Source organism: Cricetulus griseus, chromosome 7 (assembly GCF_003668045.3).
Source record: "Cricetulus griseus strain 17A/GY chromosome 7, alternate assembly CriGri-PICRH-1.0, whole genome shotgun sequence".
NCBI lineage: Eukaryota > Metazoa > Chordata > Mammalia > Rodentia > Cricetidae > Cricetulus > Cricetulus griseus.
This window is the reverse complement of record NC_048600.1, coordinates 84592323-84612674: the sequence shown is the minus strand read 5'-3', so window position 1 is coordinate 84612674 and position 20352 is coordinate 84592323. Positions and strand designations below refer to the sequence as shown.

The following is a 20352-nucleotide window of genomic DNA, read 5'->3' as shown; positions in this document are numbered from 1 at the left end:
CAGCAAGGGCTACTCAGAGAAACTCAGTCTCAAAAAACAAAACAAAACAAAGCAAACAAAAACAAACAAACAAACCAAAACCAAAAGGAAACAAAAACAAACAAAAAATCAGAGAAATGGGTTGCAACAGCAGATAAATCTTAGCTATAGACCTCAGATACTAGCTGATAGCATTCTCAACCATTTGATTGGTGGAAAACAGGGGTTTTGTTCAGTTGATACAGTCTGTTGCTTAGAATGTTAGCTCAACCTTATCTCTAGTCACAGGATGTTAATTCCCACACAGAAGTGGCAAAGAATGGCTCTTTACGGGCTAGGCATAGGCCAAGATAAATTATCACTAGGCTCTGGAGCTATATACAAACTCCCAATCTCTCCACACCATTGACAGGTTAGCCAGCCCATCAGCCTGTGCAAACATAGATTCTTTCCAGGAATTCTTGCTCATAGTGGCTTCAGGGTGGCTCTTGGGATTAACACATAACTCCCTTATAAACACACTGATCATTTTCCACTATGGGACTTTCTAACTGTGGTGTGACTGGCTTTATTATTGACCCTACCCTCTGCTGCTAACCCTTTCTAAGTCTCTTGTCAGTCTTTTCTCAGACCATATATCCTGATTATAGTTTCCCCTCCCTCTGCTCTTCCAGATTCCTCCTCACCTCTACTTTCCTCCTTACCTCCACTCCCTTTCTCCCATAAAAATACTAAACTAATAGCTAGAGGGCATGCATGGAGGACCTCAAGAAAACCCATGTAAGTCCTGTGATTTCTGCTTTAGTCTCTGTGAGCCCATATGTGCCTTGCTTAGTTGATCCAGGGAGCTGTGTTACCCTGGTGTCCTCCATCCCCTCTGATTCCTTTTACTGTGTTGTTGGTGGTGGTGGTGGTGGTGGTTTTTCGAGACAGGGTTTCTCTGTGTAGCTTTGGAGCCTATCCTGGCCCCTGCCTACACACACACACACACACACACACACACACACACACACACACACAAGGCCATGCTGGAATTCACTCTGTTGACCAGGCTGGCCTCGAACTCACAGAGATCCGGCTGCCTCTGCCTCCCGAGTGCTGGGCTAAAAGGCATGTGCCACCAACACCCAGCTCCCCTCTGATTCTTATACACTTTCTGCTTCCTCTTCTACAGGATTCCCTGAGCTCTGAGGGGAGGGATTTAATGGAGGCCTTCAATCTAGACTCTCTCTCTCTCTGCATAATGTCTGGCTGTGGCTCTCTGCATCTGTTCCCATCGGCTGCCGGAGGAAGCCTCTCTGATGATGACTGGATAAGGCACTAATCTCTGAGTGTAGACGAACATCAATCATGAGGAGTCACTTTATTGATTCTTGTTTGTTTGTTTGTTTGTTTGACCAGTTATATTTGGTTTTACCCCGGGTCTTTGGACTCTTCTGTTGTCAGTCTTTGGACCCCTAAATTCCTGATATTTTTCTACATGCATAACTCAGCTGACTGCATCTACAGCTTGTCCCACACCATGCTCAAAGAGACTCGTGGTCTGGGTTTGTTGCATTACAAGAGACTGGATAACTCATTTTGGAAAAAAAAAGATTTATTTTGGCTCATGGTTAATTGGAAAGTTAGAGGTAAACTGAGAATTCCAAGATTACATGGAGAGGGTCTCTTACTATTTCAACTCTTGACTAGAAGGGAACTGGTGTGTACCGAGTCCTGTAAAAGTGAAGGCTCCTTCACATAAAATAGTGTCAATTGTTTCATTAGAGTGGACCTTTCATGACCCAAATGTCTTTTATTGGGGGAGAGCTGTTTGTTTGTAGTCAAGGCTAGCCCTGAACTTGAGGTCTCCGGCTCTGGAGTGCTGAGGTTATAAATGTGAACCACCATACCAAGCTCCAAATGACTTTTAAAAATCCCACCGTCAGCCTGGCAGTGGTGGTGCACACCTTTAACCCTAGCACTTGGGAGACAGAGGAAGGCAGATATCTGTGAGCTGGAGGCCAGCCTGGTCTATAAAGCAAGTGCCAGGACACCCAGGACTATTACACAGAAAAACTCTGTCTCCACAAAACCAAAATCCAAAAACAAGGAAAAAAGAAATCCCACTATCCTAGGGGCTGGATAAATGGTTCAGCTGCTAAAAGCACCAGCCACTCTTCTAGAGGTTCAGGGTTTGATTCCCAGCACCCACACAGCTGCTCACAACTGTCCAAAACTCCGATTCCAGGGGATCAGACACTGTCTTCTGGCTCCATGGACACCAGGACGGCATGTGGTACACAGAGATACATGCAGCCAAAACACTCATACATATCAAATAATTTTTATTAAATAAAAAATCTCTCCACTTCTCAATACTGTGTCATGGTGACCAAACCTCAGCGTGAGTTCTAGCAGAGCAAGCTGTATTCAAATCATAGCACATATCAAGCTATTTTTTCTAAGCCCAGCCTCAAGACAAACAACAAAATTCTCTCTCCACACTAATAAAATGTGTATCTTGTCTTTGTGATATAAAGAACTGTAGCTGGGGATTGCTCTCAGTGGTACATGGTCCCTCAGCTGCATCCTCTATTTCTGGAGTGCCTAGTAGGTACATGACATACAGCTAAACCTCCCAAACTTCATGAAGCAGTTGGCAGCATCAGTCCCATGTTAGAGAAGGGGCACAGACTCGGAAGATGTTAAGGACTTGCCTGTGGCCTGCTCAGGAATTGTCTATAGGGTTTGACTGTCTGGTTCCTCGTCAGATGTGTCAGGAAGCGAGGTAGGTCACAGCCCCACCCTGCAGGCTTTCCACTGATGCCTCCGTCTCTATTCTTCTTAGGCTTCCACGGCAATGAGTTGGTGGAGGGACAATTTCTGGATCATCTTGGCTGTGGCCATCGTCGTTGTCTCCTTGGTCCTGGGTCTCATCCTGTACTGTGTCTGCAGGAGGCAGTTTCGACAAGGTAATGATGGCCAAATTACCTGGGCAGATGGGGGTGGGGCAGGTGGTGTCAGTGCAGTGGAGCTCCAGATCTGCCTGGACGTGTGCAGGCTGAGCTTAGATGGAGCATCACACACACTTTGGGTATGGTTTCTAGCCATGCCACTCACCTCTGTCCCTGGGCCTCAGTTTCTCATAGACATGGTGAAGGGGAGGAGATTTATTTCCAAAGACCTTGTCAGAGGATTTGAGTAATAGCAGAGGCAGAGTCTGTCTCCAGGCACTGGGGCTGGAGCCCTGTTTCTGCCTGGTGCTGATGTCATCTTTTCTGTGGTGCTCAGATGGGAACAAACAGAAGTCTCTAGAAAGTCAACTGTCTCCTGCATGCATTAAAACACAGACCCAATCCATGATGAATGTGCTTTTCCACCATGACTGCCTTCTTTCCCCAAGACCTGTTTTCGCTATTATCTCCATCTTGACCAGAAGTTTTTGGCCTCCTCAGACTACTTGGAGATTAACACTAACTTTAGATTATCTATAAGTGGGTTTTCTGGTTTGCTGTTTATCTCCAGAAACATAAACCCCCAATCAGTGGTATAGTCCCTTGAGATCCCAGGCATTTAAAAGAAAAATAAAATGTGGCCTAAGCCAGGAGCATGCCCAGAGGTTGTAGACAGTATACAGGGTGCCTGGGTGAGCCTCCCTAAGGCCAGGGCACTGTCCTTCAGGCATCTGTGATTCAACTAGTACATGTCTGACTATGAACAGAGGCTCCAAGAATCCAGTAGTCATTCAGTCCACAAGTTTGGATGTCTCAGCTGGTGTTCAGTATGTGCTGGAACCCTGAAGTTTAACATCAGTGAAGGAATGGACTAGCCAATGAGAGCAAGAGCAAGCAGACACAGGGCAAAGCTTCCTTCTTCCATGTCCTTTATATAGGCTGCCAGGAGAAGGTGTGATCCAGATTAGAGGTGTGTCTTCCCACCTCAAAGATCTGAATTAGAAGTGGATCTTTCTACTTCAAATTATTTCATTAAGCAAAAATACCTCACAGGTGTGCCCAGCCATTTGGGGTGTTTTAGTTAATTTCAGATGTAGTCAAGTTGACGACCAAGAACAGCCGTTACACATACCCAACACATCACAGCATAAACTATTCTTCCCATTTCTTATTTCATTTCATCCCAATCATTCCTGCCTATACACACAACCTACCAGGTGCTAATCATGGCATGAAACAATGCAGAAACAGCCCACGTGGCTATTGCCAGCCCTGGGTTGACACCCAGGCTCTGTGGCTTCATGGCCAGGGTCCATATGCCAGCTCTGTCACTTGCAAGCTAGGTGTTCCTAAGTCAGTTGCCTCTTGGCAGTTCCCTTCCAAATGTCCTGGATCTGCTTGTTTTCCAAGGACTTCAAAATTCTGAAGTCACAACTGTCACTAATGAATATGGTTCTCCCCCTTAGGCAAGAAATGGGCGATTGCCAAGCCCTCGAAACACAATGGAAGAGATGAAGAAAAGATGTATGAGTAAGTGTGGGGAGACTCATGCTGTTCAACTCTGAGAACCATCTGTTCACTGCCATCAGGGCCTTTCCATTATTGTTCTGGTGTGTCTGCAATGCCCCCTTTCTCCATCTGTTGGAGGAGGGAGGCCAGGGCATTGTAAGTGCAGAGCACCTCTGGCACTGTGAACATATCTATTCTGACAGAGTTTGCTGCTTAGGCTTTGTGTTCCAGACTCCGAAATACTTCTTCGCTTTAAGCAGATTACAAGTGTGATCCTCTGAAAAAGTTGTAAAAAAGCATAGTACTTGCTTCCACTTTTAAAGATTGATATGTGTGAGTGTTTTGTCTACATGTATGTCTATGCACCAAGTGTGTGCCTGATGCCCAAGAAGGGTGATATCTGGATCCCCAGAAACTGGAGTTATGGACAGCTGTAAGCCACCATGTGGGTGCTGGGAATAGAACCTAGATCCTCCAGCTGGAGCATCAGCCTTACTTCTGCTTTTTGTGATGTGTTTGAGCTCTTTGATTGCTGTTTATGAGAGGGACTCATGGGACCTAGAAGTTACCTCACTCACACAGTCGTTTGTTTTTTTGAGACAGGATTCTACTATGTATCTCTGGCTAGCCTGGAACTCACTATGTACACCAGGCTGGCCTCAAACTCACAGAGGTCCATCTTTCTCTGTCTCCTGTGTGCTGGGATCAAAGCTGTGTGTCACCATGCCCAGCACACTATAGTTTAATACAGCCAAAAATAGACAAAAATCAGCAGAAGAAAAAAGGCACACAGGGTGGTATCTAGGAAGAACCAGACAAGCCTCCAGCTGTCCTTCCCTGCTAATTCTGAGGACAGATCCCAGCAACTGTGTATGCAAATATGTGTGTCAACAAATGTGAAGCATCCCAGACCCAGGCAGCTCACCACAGACCCAGGCAGCTCAGCTGAGCCTTGGTACACCGGGATCATGATAGACATCCCATGTCTGACTTAAACTGTGCAGTCTCCAGCCCCTCCACGAGTCAGGGGCCCAGACAAACAGAAGCAGGCATCTCCCATAAATTATGAGCATAACCATGAGAAGTGGCCAAAGTCCCAGGTGCATAAACACAGCCATTAGCAATGTGATATTCTCAAAGCTGAGAGGTGGTCACCCAGGACCCAGCCAGACTTTCCCTACACACACACACACACACACACACACACACACACACACCCCTACATTTCCTCAAATGGATTTTATTGGGGTTCAAAGAGACCAACAAATACAACTTCTCCTTGCCCAGTCTGATCCATTGATGAGTAAGTCAATCGTGTATCACACAACCAGACAGCCAACGCCTTACTGGTACTACAGTGAAAACTTCCCACAGAAGTGTGGTATTGCTACAGAAAAATGTTTCCAGGAAGCACACAGCTCAACAACTTTCCATGAACTGAGCAGACACAGGTAACAGTGTCCAGCTCTGTGGATGGCACTAACACCGTAGCCCAGCTCTGTGGATGACACTAACACCATAGCCACTTCTTTTCCAAGGCCTGCAGCATGGCACCCCTAAATGCTTACTAGCCAGAAGGGATCAGCAAGGTGTTTTTGTTGTCGTCTGGTTTTTGTTTTGTGCTTTGCATGAACAGAATAGCACACAATATTTTGCATCTTTTGCTTTTTTTTCTTTTTCAGTACTAGGGGTTCACTACAATCCCAGGGCCTCACATATAACATGCAAGGCTCCACTATTGAGCTACAACCCCAGGTCAATACTATTTTTGTCAGATTCATTGAGTGTTGTTGTAGATTGTTCATTCTGCTTGCTGTAGAACATTCCACTGTAGGCGTAGGCTATGGTCAATCTGTCCCATCTACTGTGAGTGGGCATTTGGGTAGTGTGGTGGTGACTTGTATGTAAGTTTCTGTTACTGAAACAAATGCCTGTGACAATCAGCCTCTAAAGAGACGTGATTTCTCTTGGCTCACAGTTCTCCAGTTTCTAGGCTATGATTGGTTGGCCTTGTTGCTTTGGGCCTGTGGTAAGGCGGGAGTGCACCACAGAATAAAACTGTTCATCTCATAGCCAGGAACAAGAGGAAGGGTGAAGAGAGGTGGAAGGGACTTGGGGCCCACAGTCACCTTTGAACACATGCTTCCAAGCACTTGAAAACTTCCCACTAGGTCCCAACTCTTAAATCTTTCACCACTTTCCAACAGTGCCACACTGGACCTTCGGGGGCCACTTAACAGCAGGGATGTTGTGAATAGCCCCACCTAGAACATTCTGGACACATATGTGGTAAATTGCAGCATCGCTGCTGGTCATAGTGTTGACACCTAACATCAGTAGGAGGTAACTGGAATACCCCTGATGCACTGTGTTCACACAGGAGGACAGACCCTGGGCCCTAAGGACGATCCGTGCCATTCCCTGGGCTACAGGAAATGTTTTCTTTGGGATGACAGAAATGGAAGGCAGAATCTAGAAAGGGAAGGAAATGCTTCCAATCTGTAGGAATCTAGATTTGAATCTTCAACCCACTCACTCGCCTTAATATCTTACAAAGCAGCTGGCAATAGGCTTGATTCAGACCAGTGACTCTCTCTCTCCCTCTCCCACTCCCTCTTCTTCTCCCTCTCTTCCCCTCCCCCACTAGGAATGTTCTTAATCCATCACCAGGGCAGTTACCTGCTCTGCCACCCAGAGGCTCACCTTTCCCAGGAGACCCTGGTAAGTACATTTTACTGATAACAGTTTCATTCTGGGTAGGATAATGAATGTATGGAGGTGTCTTGTTTAGCTTACTAACAAGATATTACAGACTGGGCAGCTTCAACAATGGGAATACTATTTTCTCCAAGTTGTGGAGGCTGAGAGTCCAAGATAAAAGCTCTAGCTACTTTGGTATCTGGGGAGGGCTCTTCCCATCTTGCAGATTGTGGCTTTTTTTTTTTTTTTCAATTTTAGTGTGTGTTCATGTGTGTACAGGTGCTGGAGAATGAATGTCCTATGCACATGAAAGCCAATGGACAATCCTTATCTGTGGTTCCTTGGGCACAACCCACGTCTTTTAGAAAACAATCTTTCAGCCGGTGGTGGTGCATGCCTTTAATTCCAGCACTCGGGAGGTGGAGGTAGGCGGACCTCTGTGAGTTCAAGGTTAGCCTGGTCTACAGAGAGAGTTCTGGGCCAGCCAGGGCTACACAGAGAAACCCTGTCTCAAAAAGATTAGAAAAACAAAAACAAAAACAATCTTTCATTAGCTAGAAGTCACCAAGCAGATGAGGCAGAGCTGGCCAGTGAGTCTTAGGGATCTGTCCTCTGCTGGAATTACAGATGTGCACCGCCATGACAACCACACATGACAATAGATAGAAGATAGATAGATAGATAGATAGATAGATAGATAGATAATAGATGGATGGAGAGATAGACACACAGATAGATGATAGATAGATGGATAGACAGGTAATAGATGATAGGTAGATAGAAAGATATAGATAGATGATAGATGCATAGAAAGACTCCAGATAGATGGATAGGTAGATGATAGATGGATGGATGGATGGATACATAGGTAGACACATAGATAGATAGACAGACAGACATGGGTTCTGAGAATGAAACTTGGGTCCTCATGCTTTCAAGACAAGTACTTTACAGATTGAACTCCCCAGTCCCTTTTTTGTGTTTTGTTTTCTTTCTTTTTTGTTTATTTATTTATTTATTTATTTATTTATTTATTTATTTATTGGTTTTTTCAAGACAGGGAGCCTCTGCCTCCCAAGGACGGGACTAAAGGCGTGTGCCACCACCACCTGGCTTTGTTTTCTGATGCAGGGTCTCATGTAGCTCAAGTTGCCCTTAAACTTCCTTAGCATCCAAGGAGTTCAAGTTAATCCTTGGCTGCTAAGGGAGTGTTATGATTACAGGTGAGCCCCACCATTCCTGAATGTTCCCTGGTTCCCTTGACTGGCTCCCTGTTAGACATGACCTCATGTAAACCCTCATAGCTCTGTGAAACTGATGGTTGTCAATGGCCCTTGGACAGTTGACAATACTAAGGCCCAGGGAAGTTAAGTGATTTGCCCATGATCACAAAACTGACTGCTGGAGTCTAAACTCATTTTACAGGAAATGGAATGGCAATGGTTTTTCAATTTCTTTAGAGGAAGACACAATTATTGTGAAGGCAAATCTGGTTCTTAGTATAGGTGTGGCTAAGCTATTCATCAGTGTATTTGTCCATTTTCTGTTACTACGACAAAATACTTGAGACTGGGTAGCTTTTTTAAAAAGGCTTATTTAGTTTGCAGTTTTAGTGGCTGAGTGTCCGAACAGCATGGCACTGGAAAGCTACATCGCATGACAAGCCTGGCACCATAGCGGGAGCCCATGTAACAGCAGGAAATCTCATGGTAGAACAGGGTGGAGAGCAAAGGGAGGGATCCACACCGATTCAAACTAGGCTCCAACTCTTGAAGGTCCTACCACCTTTTTTAGTTTAGTTTTTTGCTCATATGTGTTTGAGTATCTGCCCACATGTGTTCTATAAGTACTATAAGTACACATGTGTCCAGAGTCCAGAAGAGGGCATTGAATCCCCTGGGGCTGGAGTTAGAGGTGGATGTGAGCCACCTGATACGGTTTCTGGGAACTGAACTCAGGTCCTCTGCAAATCAGTAGGAACTGGTAACGGTTGAGCCCCTCCGCACACACAGACACATACAGGCACACACCTCTTAATGTCACCACATTGGTGACCAAGTCTCCAACACACGAACCTCAGGAGAATCATTCTCAAGTCTCAGATGAACGGCAGTAATCACTCTTGTTCCTTCTATAGACCCATTCTGCAGTGATTCTATCTTTGAAAGCAACCCACACACACATACACACCCCATTTCCTTCCTTCTTAGCACGCAGATTTGCATGTAAGCAATGGCAAACAGTCCCAGGGTGTGGGGAGGGATGCACCAACAAGTCCATAAGACCCTTGTGATCTTGGATCTGTGGACACAACTGTGGTCACCTAGTAACTGGCTGTGGTCTGCTTCCTAAGTATTTGCATCATAGTTCCCTTGATGTGAGGCTCTTAAAACAGAGATGTGGGAGCCAAGAAGTCTGCCCAGCATTTGTCATTCATGCACTTGGGCGATCCTGAGACATGTGTCATGTCTGTGACTGGTTTTCATCTGTGAAATGGGGAACTGGCCTTCCAGGAAGTGGAAAGATCTGTAATGGGCTCAAATCTAATGCTGAGCCACTCGGCCAAAAATACATGAACACAGAGTAGCCTTGCATGTAATGACCTTTTCCTGTGCTTTAGCTCCACAGGAAGCTCCAAGCCAACTACCGGCTTGGTACTCATCAGTGAGGAAAGTTAGAAACAAGAAGGTCTTTTCTATCTCGGGCTCCGAAAACGACTACGATGACGTTGAGATCCCAGCAAGCACTGAAAACCAGCATTCTAAAACAACCACGCCTTCTTGGCAAGCTGAAAAGGGCTTACACAGCTCATTTTAGAATGTTGAACTGTAACATAGGCACTTCCCAAATCCTGGAGGAAGCCAGCTCAGCTATGTGAGAGCTATGTCAGAGGACAGAACAGCTTGATGTTTGTCCTGATGCTCCAGAAGTTCCTGGTGTTCCCAATGCTCCAAGTGTTCTGATGTTCCAGGTGTTCCTGCTGCTCCAGATGTTCCTGGTGTTTCTGATACTCCAGAAGCTCTGGCCTGAGAGTCAAAAAGGTCTAGCCCTTACACGTCTGTGGAGGAAGTTTCCTTAGTGTGGACCACTGAGCCTATGAGAACCGACTCATTTCTCCACGTTCCCCTTGTGTTCCCTTGGTAAACGTGGCTCTGAGAGATCTTAAGTCTTGGTATTTGATTGTGTGGAGCCTCCCAGCTACCATCCCTATCTAGGCATGGCTTAAGGATGCCTGTGTCCCTCCTCCCAGGCCCCACCCACTCCTGCACCTCTTAGAGGCTGTGGCCTGTCATGATGGCTGAGGGTTCTTGAGGTGTGCAGATCACCACACTCTGAGAGACTTTTTGTTCTTTGAAGCCACCCCACCCCCTCACGCTCCAACCCCTAGGACCGTTACAGAATGGATCATACCCATCAAAGAAAATCGAGTACTCACACAAGCTTATTTCCTGTGCTTTTAGACAGTATTTTTAACAATCAACAGAGGACACAGGTGGCCTTCTGACTTCCGCCTCCAGCTGCCTCCTGCAGTGGGTGTGCTGGTGGTGCCAGGAAAAGAAGGTTTTCCCCAGGAAGTCTTCAGAAAGCACCATCCAGCCCAGATTTTCAAGACACGAGCTCAGGGTTTAGTGTCCCTTCTGTGACTTTCATTATTACCTCTCTTAGTCCATATTGCTCTCTTTTCCATACCTATCTTTTCTGGGGTGTTATCTCTTATCTTCCTCTAAGCATTCCTGAGTGATGTCAGCAGTGTCCACAGGGCTCAGAGCCTCCTCTGCCCTAACCACCTCCCAACTGCAGGCTCCAGTTAAGCACTCTCCTTACAGTTCCAGGCTGCACAGGACATGTCCATCTGATTACCCCACAGTTCAGTATATTCCCTGGAGATCTACTCCCAACCCCAAGTGTCTTGTGCTGGATTATTTTCTCCTTTGCTGACGGCAGAAATTAGTATCCTTCCTCATGTCCTTCATTGCCAGTGCTCCCCACCCCTGTTGACTATTCCTCAGCTGGCTCAGTCCCCATCACTACTCCCAGCTCAGCCATGGCCAGCACTTCCCAAAAAGAACGTTAAGAGCCTCTCAGCAGGGTCCTGCCTCTGGCATCTCACCACTCCAAAACACTGACTGGCAGCTGGTGATCTTCTAAAGTGAGCAACTGAACATTTCCTCCCATTTCTTAAACTTAACCATTAGTCTCAGAAAGAGGCCAAACTCTTAAACAGCCTACAAGATTTGTCAGGATCTTGTTATTGGCTAACTTCACTTGCAGCCTCCACATTGCCCAGAGTTTCTCCTCTATTTGAAAATACCTTTGCTATGGTCTCTCTTGCCCCTGTTATATGCAAGATTCCTCCCCAGCTTTGCATCTCAGGCACCATTCCATCCTCACCACCCAACATGTGGGCACTGTCCCAGAAGTAGTGGTTCCCTGGGTACGTGCTTTCCCCTTGTAACTCTAGCATCTGTAACAATCTGCTCATGTGACTTTCGTTTCTATTTGACCAAAGGTGAGATCAGAGAAGGGATGGGCTTTCTCTTCCTCATTGCTTTACCTGTTCCTAGCATGCTGTGGATGAGGTCAATGGGTATGATGAATGATCAAATGAATCAATGAATGAATTAATTAATTAATCAACTCTTCCAGGCTCTCACAGGTCCTTGGCCCTGTGGAAAGTTTTCTCTCTTTTACATAACTGGCCAGTTACTTTCTGTTCTCCCTATTCTGGAGGCTTATTGTAGTTTAAACATAAAGTGTCCCCCCGAGGCTCATGTGCTGAATATTTGTTTCCCAGCTGGGGGTGCTACTTTGGGAGGGTCTGGAAACGTTAGGAGGTGAGGTCTAACTGAGGAACTGGGTTGCCGGCGGTGTGTTGTCAAGGGCTGTGTTCTACCCTGGGCCCCTCTCTTGTCTGTTCCTCTCACTCCTATTTCCCAGCTACCTGTAGAGTAGAAGCCTCCCCCACGTGCTCACCTGTCATAATGTTCTGCCTCACGACAGGCCCAGAAACCCCAGCCAGGTGACCATGGACTGAACTTGCTAAAACCATGAGCCAAAATAAATCTTCTCCTTCAGGTTGTCCTCTCAAGTATCTGGGCCACAGTGATGTGAAAGTGACCAAGGCTCCTTAGGACAGAGTTTGTTAGGCTAATTTCTATTTTCTCAGTGTCTAGAACAAATCCTGACACATAGAAGGCACTTAGTAAATACATTTTTTGAATGTTGAGCACACAGGGAAAAGGAACAAACAGATTAATTGCCAGCAAAAAATAAAATAAAAAATTTGGACAGTTATAATTTTGTTGAGACTTTGAGCTGGGTTCATGTCACAAGACTGTGTTTTCTACTGCCAACCTGCATGGCAGAATTAAATATATCAAGACCTCAGAGGACTTAGTGTATATTCCAGCCCCACAGGATATTCCAAGCCAAGCACTCAGGTACATAATCACTGATTTAAGAGTCTAGAAATAAGAAAACAGATTCCATCCTGAGTTTACTATCTAAGGGTAACGAAGACACTGCTGACATATCATTTTGGAACGAGTCCTCATTGGCCACCTTAGCAGCTTTAAAAACTTATGCTACAAATCCCAGCACCATAGCTCTCTCCTTTTTGTAAATTATGTTTATTTTATGTGTATGGGTATTTGCATCATGTATGTGCAGTGCCGTCAGAGGACAGCATTGGATCCCCTGGGACTGGAGTTACAGGCAGTTGTGAGCTGCCATGTGGGTGGGTGCTGGGAATTGAACTTGTGTCCTCTGGAAGAGCAGCCAGTGCTCTTAACTGCTGTGCTCTCTCTCCAGCACCCCCATAGTTCTCTTGATAATAGATAAAGTCGTGGCTTCTTTAAGAAATGAACAAAAAGCCAGACAGTAGTAGTTCAGGCTTTTAATCCCTGCACTGGGAAGACAGAGGCATGCATATTTCTGTGAGTTCAAGGCCAGCCTGGACTATTGAGTGAGTTCCAGGCAGCCAGTGTTACACAGAGAAACCTTGTCTTGAAAAACTGGGGGAAAAGAAAAAGAAACAAAATTATGGGGCTGGAGAGATGGCCCAGCGGTTAAGGGCACTTCCTGTTCTTCCAGAGTCCCACATCCCCACTCTCTGCTTTGTAGGGTACATTCACAGGTTGGAGCCTTACAGGTACTCACTGGTGTTTCTACAATTCTGGAGCCTCGGGAAGGCCCCCTTGGCTGCATTGGGCATTGCCTTAGCAAGGACTCTGTTGTTCTTTGCTCTGACACAGCTCTCTTCCTGGCCTTGAGGATGTCTGTGGCATCTTTTGAAACTGAGGTGCAAGCATCCATGCAGACAGAGAATACCTTTTGCTATTCCTGGGGATGTCACTTTGCAGGCATCCATGCTGTACCATTGGCGGCCTGAGCTGTGCCTGGTTCTGCTTGAACCACAGCTGGGCGGCGAAAGAGTGCTGAATCATAATGCAAAGAACAGAGTCCAGAAACCATCCCACCTCCAGGGCCCTAGCACCCTGGCCTGGGGAGGGCTCCCGAGATCTCAAGATGCCATCTTTGTGTTTGCCATCGTCCTGATGTATAGCATCTAGCAGAGCTAATCTCCACCAACAGGCCCCTGGCCGTGTCTTTGATGTTTTCTGATGATTAGGTTTGTTTCATTCTTTAACGGTATGGCTAGGCTGAGAATGTTCCAGATCTTTTCACATTTCACTACAAACCATCAGGATAGAATGCCAAACCCACAGGACTTTTCCTCGCCACCCGCCAAGCGACCTCGTCATTGTCCCGAACATCGGAAAACGCCAAGATAAATGGGCTGAGTCTCTTGCTGATTTACAATAAAGATCACCTGTCAGCCGTGCGTTGGTGGTGCACGCCTTTAATCCCAGCACTCGGGAGGCAGAGGCAGGCAGATCTCTGTGAGTTCGAGACCAGCCTTGTCTACAAGAGCGAGTGCCAGGATAGGCTCCAGAGCTACACAGAGAAACTGTGTCTTGAAAAACAAACAAAAAAAAACAAACAAAAAAAAAAAAACACACAAACAAAAAAACCTTTCCTCCATTGTTAATCACCTTTTCCCCATTTCCACCTGATACCCTGCCCGTGTTCCTGTTTCTGCTGGTGTTCATGGTTTCTCATGTGATCTCTGAGAAGACTGGAGGCTTCCCTAAAACTCACTCTGAGCCCTGACAAGAAACTCCCTTCAGGGTCTGTGATTCAGTTTTTGTCCAACATGCATTTCAAGACACCTCCAGGCTCTTCCTAGCACCCAGTTCCTAAACAACTTCCACATTCTTTGGTATTTCCTAACAGCAGAGCATGCCGTTTTTCAGGTACCACTTTTTGTCTAAGTCTATGGGCAGCCGTAAGAAGGTAGCTTAGATGGGTTGTGTTACTTGGGTTTCCACCACTATAACAAAATACCGGAGCTAATCGTGTGTCAAGATAAAAAGTTTATTTTGGTTCTGGGTCATTGGAGCATTGGAAGTTCCAATACATGGTTGCTTTCACCCTGTTGCTTTAGAACTGTGGGTTAGTAGGCTTGCATCATAGCAGGAGGGTGGTGAGGCAAAATCATGCATGCACTTCAGGGTCTTGCTAACCCATTTGAGAACACCCCCTGTCCCCCCAACGATTCCTCAACCCCACCCCCCACCCCGAAAATAACCAAAGGACCTCCTACTTGGCCCTGCCACTTAAAGACTACATCCTCTCCCAAACCACCAGTCTGGGGACCAAGCCTTTAATACACAGGCTTTGGAAGGATCTTCAAGATCCAAAATATAGCCCCAGTTAATTTAGAAACAACAGAAATCCACTGTTCAACATTGTGGGAGGTGAGGATTCCAAGAACAACCATCAGACTCAGTGTCTGGTGAGAGCCATCACTCTGTGTCAAAGATGATGCCTGCCTTGCCCTCATGCTGGGTGCAGAAGGCAGCTTTCCAGGGGTTTCTATTATAAGGGCATCAATCCATTTGCGAGAGCATAGGACCTATGCTTTAACACTTCCACGTGTGTGTGTGTGGGGGGGGGTATGTCCATATATGAGATCTGGGGGATACAAACTGTGCTCTAGTGTACAGTGAAACCACTGAACTAGACCAGTCCATGAGTAGAAACTGGGGAATCAAACTGCTGGGTCAGAGAATGGTCAGCCATCAGGAAAACCTTGTCAGTTTTTGAGAGAACAGGTAGCTTGGGAGGAGAGGCAGCAGAACAGCTTTGGATTTTCTGGGGGCTTTGCTCTGTAGCAGGCTGTCCCAGAACTACATGGCCTTGCCCATAGTTGACCTTGGGCTAGATAAGGGCAGTAGTGGCTTTCCTAGCAAGTTTAGGTTTCTGTTTTTCCAGTAACAACCCTTGTGTTTACCCACTCAGAGTCTTTCTGTTAAGGACATTGCCACCAGCAGGGCCATTTTGAGGGCCCTACTTTGGACCTAACACAAACAAATATTCAGACAATGTCACACATTATAGGAGAAATGGGGTGAAAACAACATGTCCTGTCTTTCTGGCTTGAGGTGGGCTTTGCCATCAAAGAAACGGGAGGTTGAAGCTGCGGGTAAGCCAGCTGGCATCTCACTGGGACATTACATCCCCACACATAGTGTTCAGTATTGGAGGTGTTGGGTTCTTGCATGCTGCCATTCACCTTTCACTTACAGGGTTCTGACTAATAAGCATAATAAAGGACTGCCAGTCATGAGGAGCACATTGATAGTAGCAGTGACAGAGCCAACCCTGACTGAGCCCTTCCTGTGGGTGGGTGTTCACAGTGCAGGGTAACCATGGCATCGAACTGGCAGTGCCAATGGGCTACGAACAAAGAAGAGCTTTGTCCTTCTTGCCTTCCCCTCCACCCTCTGTCCTCGGTGTTCCTTGAAACGCACTGAGGGACTAGATCTGTCCTGCTTTCTTGGATACAGACAGATGCCATCGACATCATTCTTAGATAATAAGAAGTCTCCCAGGTGTGGGGTTATAAAATTGCCTGCATTTGCCAAAACTCAGACTCCTGCATTTCAACCTACATGAACTTTAACTCAAAGCAAAAAAATGTGTACAAAATATTGAGCTTTGCTTAATGAATGCAACATATTTGAGACTGACATCTTCAGATGAAGTACTGATGCCTGTAGTTTATCTTGAGACACTAAAGACAAGACCGATGGCTCTAGAGCCTTCACTTTCAGGTCTGAGGAGGGCTTTTGTTTGTTTGTTTGTTAGTCTGTTTTGGTTTTTGAAGGAGCTTTCCTGTTATCAACTGTTTACCCACGTGTCCTGGATGGAAAAACTGTAGGTTCCTCTTCACAGAAGCCAATGGAAAAGCTTGGTGCCTGCTCTCCCTGCCAAAGCAAAGAGACACTATCCATTTTCTCAGCAATTCGCAACAACTAAGTTCAACAAAGTCACCCCCCTGTCCTGTGTAGGGGGCTCTTCCTTCTCCTCTGGAAACGAAGGGGAAAAGGTCCCATCCTGCCCAGGGGATGACCTTTCTTGACCTGGCTGTGCGGACCTACAGAGCGTCTAAAGCACAGTGGTCTCACCACGCACACCCTGGGGTCAGCCAGCCCATCGCTGCCTCCACATGGTGCTTTTTCTCCAAGTCCCTGTCGTGTGGTTCATCTAGAAAAACACTTCCAGATTTCTCTTTTGATTCTACTTTCAGTCATGTGCAGAGCACGCGACTCAGATTAGCCATTTGGAGAGTCTCCTTCCCTTAGCTACTCTGATTGGTTGGTTGAGGCTTTCACGGGATCTCAAGCTGAAAGTATATAAACTGTGAAGGAGACACTGAGATAAGTAGAGGCTCCACATCCTTAAAAGCAGTGGTTGACCTCCTGTATGTAGCCATGCTTGCCGTGGGCATGACCTCTGGACTCCTATCACATGAGCCAATATTCTGCACATGCTTTCAGTGTCCCCCTTAAGACCCCTCCCTCCACCACTGCCCAGTCTTGATCTTCTCATCTCTGTGTGTGTTTACATGTATGTGGGCACATGTGTATATGCATGTGTGTGAAGGCCCAGGGATGGCATCAGGTATCTTTCTTGATCACTCTATGCCTTATGCATTGAAACAGGGTCTTTCACCTGAAGCCAGAGCACACCAGTCCTGTGCTGATATTATAGGCAGGCTGCCCAGAGGGTACAGGGGTGCTGGGATCCAAACCCTGGTCCTCACGCTGGCATGGCAAACACTCTACCCACAGACCCATCCCCTACGTAGTGGACTTATTCTCTTCCATGTGACCTAATGTAAAAGCCTGCCTATTGGCCTTCCCTCCCATTTTTCTCCCACTTGCCATGAGAGGGAACTTTCTCAAACACACATGACTGGGTCACAGCCCTCTTTAAATCCTACAGTGGCTCATGAAAATGACAAAGACAAAATCCAGACTCAGTAGTACACCATGCAAATCTGGCTAAACTGGCCCCACCGGCCTCATTTTAACACCTCCTGCCCTCCCACCACAGCCAGATCGCTGGAAACTACCTGCATTTCCCCAACATGTCACATCGGTTCTAGGGGTCTTGCTCTCTTCTGTCTGCTGGGAACTCTGTTTCCCTCAGAGGCCAGAGGGAGCATCATGACCTTAAGAGTTCTGCCCCGAGGCTCGGCTGTATCCTCCCTTGGCATTTTTCTTGTTGTAAAGCTTGATCATCATCATCCTGTGGTTACCCTCTATCTTTTCCCTTAGGTGTCAGGCTCCACTCTGTTTGGTACTTGTGACTTTTGCTTGATAGCCTGGTATTATTTATAGTGCTTCTTTTCACTCTCAAAGGTGTCCTGCTTTGGATAATAAAATTGTGTGTTTATCCCACTTATTTGTGATTATGTTAGTGTCTGTGTGATACAAGTATTTAAAAATTATTGTCACACAGAGGCATGAAAAAAAAAAAAAAAGATCCCGCTGCCAGGCATTGGTGGCACACACCTTTAATCCCAGCACTTGGGAGGCAGAGGCAGCCTGGTCTCCAGAGCGAGTGCCAGGATAGGCTCCAAAACTACACAGAGAAAACCTGTCTCGAAAAACCAAAACAAAACAAAACAAACAAACAAAAAATGATCCTGCCTAGATCTTCTTTAATTCTATTAAACAAATACAAAAACAAATGTGCCCACTGGGCGGTGGTGGCGCACGCCTTTAATCCCAGCACTCGGGAGGCAGAGGCAGGCGGATCTCTGAGAGTTCGAGACCAGCCTGGTCTACAAGAGCTAGTTCCAGGACAGCCTCCAAAAGCCACAGAGAAACCCTGTCTTGGAAAAACAAACAAACAAACAAAAACAACAAATGTGCCCAACATTCCTTGTTTGAAAATCTTGAACACAAAACTACCAGAATCCAAATGTGGGCATCATGATGCCACAAACAGAAAATTCCATACATAAGTTCATGTGCAGGTTACAGAAGAAATTCAGCACACTGAAGATGCTCCTATCAGGCCGTGTGTGAGAGGCGTGTCCAAGGCTAGTGTTAGCTGGACTGCCTTGGAGTTTTTGTTGCTTTATTCACTGAAGTCGATAAACTGCTAAGTGTAGCAGTTCAAATGGATTTGTCTAGTTTTCCATGTTCAATCAATTATTAAAAATACCTTTGTAAACCCGGTGATGGTGGCCCACACCTATAATCCCAGCACTTGGGAGGCAAAGGTGGGGGAATCTCTGTGAGTTCGAGGACAGCCTTGCCTGTAAAGTAAGTTCCAGGACAACCAGTGTTACACAATGAAACCCTGTCTCAGGAAAACAAAATAAAACACACACACACACACAAAAAAAAAAAAAAAAAACTTTTGTAAGTTTGGAGAGATTTCTCAGTGGTTAGCTCTGGCTGCTCTTCCAGAGGACCTGGATTCAGTGCCCAGCACCCACATAGCAGCTCACAACCATCTGTAACTCCAGTTCCTGGGGATCCAATACCTTCTTCTGGCTTCTGGTGGCACTGAATTCATGTAGGGCTTGTATAGACAAGTGACCTAACACATACACACAAATAAAAAATAAGACTTTAGCCATTGGAGTGGCACACACCTTTGATCCTAGCACTTAGGAGGCAGACACAGGTGGATCTCTCCAGGCCAGCCTTATCCACATAATGAGTTCCAGGAGAGCCAGAACTACATAGTGAGACTCTGTCTCAAACAAAACAAAACAATAATCTGTAGAAAAATATGTAAATGAAACAAATGACTTTCATGTTTAGACTTGCTTCCCATCATAAGATATCTCATTAAGTGTGCTGTCTCGTTTTATACCAACTTGACACAAACTAGAGTCATCAGAGAGGAGGGAGGAGCCTCAGCTGAGAAAATAAGATCAGGCTGCAGGCAAGCCTCTAGGGCATTTTCTTAATTAGTGATTGATGGGGGAGGGCCCAGCCTGTCGTGGGTGGTACTATCTCTGGGATGGTGGTTCTGGGTTCTGCAAGAAAGAAGATTGAGCAAGTCATGAAAAGCAAGTCAGTAAGCAGCTCCCCTCCATGTCCTCTGCATCAGCTCCTGCTTCCAGGTTTCTGCCCCGACTTCCCTCAGTGATGGACTACCATGTGGAAGTGTAAGCCAAATAAGACCTTTCCTCCCCAGCTTGCTTTGGATCATGGTGTTTTCATCATAGCAATAGTAATCCTATGTTAGACATTAAGTATACAAAACTATTTCAAAATCTGAAAAAAAGGCTGATATTTGAATTACTCTTAGTCCTAAACAATCCAGATGAAAGATACTCAACATGTAATTGATTAGACAATTTTTGGATTAAAGTATCCTTCACAATTCGAAAATGTCAGTAATCCACAAGTCTAAGACCAGAGACAACTTGAACGGTTATCTCCTGAAAGGTCCTTCTCCATAGAATTCCACTTCAAACCCTGTTCCCACCTAGACCAATAGCTGTAGAACCCAACACCAGGAGCTCAGCTATTAGGATAACTAAGGCCTGGTGTGCTGGTGTTCACTGGTAATCCTGGCAAGAGGATCAGAGCTCAAGGTCATTCTTAGTTCCAGGCCAGCCTGGGCTAAACGAGGCCCTGTCTTAAAACAAATACACACATGCATACACAGGTGTACAGGCATACAAAAATACAGTAGATCACCCCATCTGCTTGAGGTTGCCATTCCCTCAAGCAGTTCCCCTGATAGTGTGTATAACCTACTAAGGGCAGAGGAAAAGCAACTTCTATTGTTCTTGTGCTACAAGCTACTTCACTAGGATTAGCGCTGTTTCAGGCGTGTCTCCTGAGTT

At 46.0% G+C, this 20352-nt stretch overlaps 1 protein-coding gene across 1 annotated transcript; it reads left to right on the top strand.

Annotated features, from left to right (window-relative positions):
* Window positions 1–2818: 2818 nt before the first annotated feature.
* Scimp (SLP adaptor and CSK interacting membrane protein) lies at window positions 2819–9941 on the top strand. The gene is made up of 4 exons (XM_035447477.1): window positions 2819–2933; window positions 4382–4445; window positions 7072–7145; window positions 9745–9941. Exons 1-4 carry the CDS (start codon window positions 2822–2824, stop codon window positions 9939–9941), a joined length of 447 nt encoding a protein of 148 aa, XP_035303368.1. The 5' UTR covers window positions 2819–2821.
* The last annotated feature ends 10411 nt before the right edge of the window (window positions 9942–20352 follow it).

Coding starts and splice junctions, on each gene's coding strand:
- Scimp (XM_035447477.1), top strand. CDS start 2,822: ATGAGTTGGTGGAGGGACAATTTCTGGATCATCTTGGCTGTGGCCATC. Junction 2,934..4,381: donor CAGGAGGCAGTTTCGACAAG/GTAATGATGGCC, acceptor TCTCCCCCTTAG/GCAAGAAATGGGCGATTGCC. Junction 4,446..7,071: donor GATGAAGAAAAGATGTATGA/GTAAGTGTGGGG, acceptor CTCCCCCACTAG/GAATGTTCTTAATCCATCAC.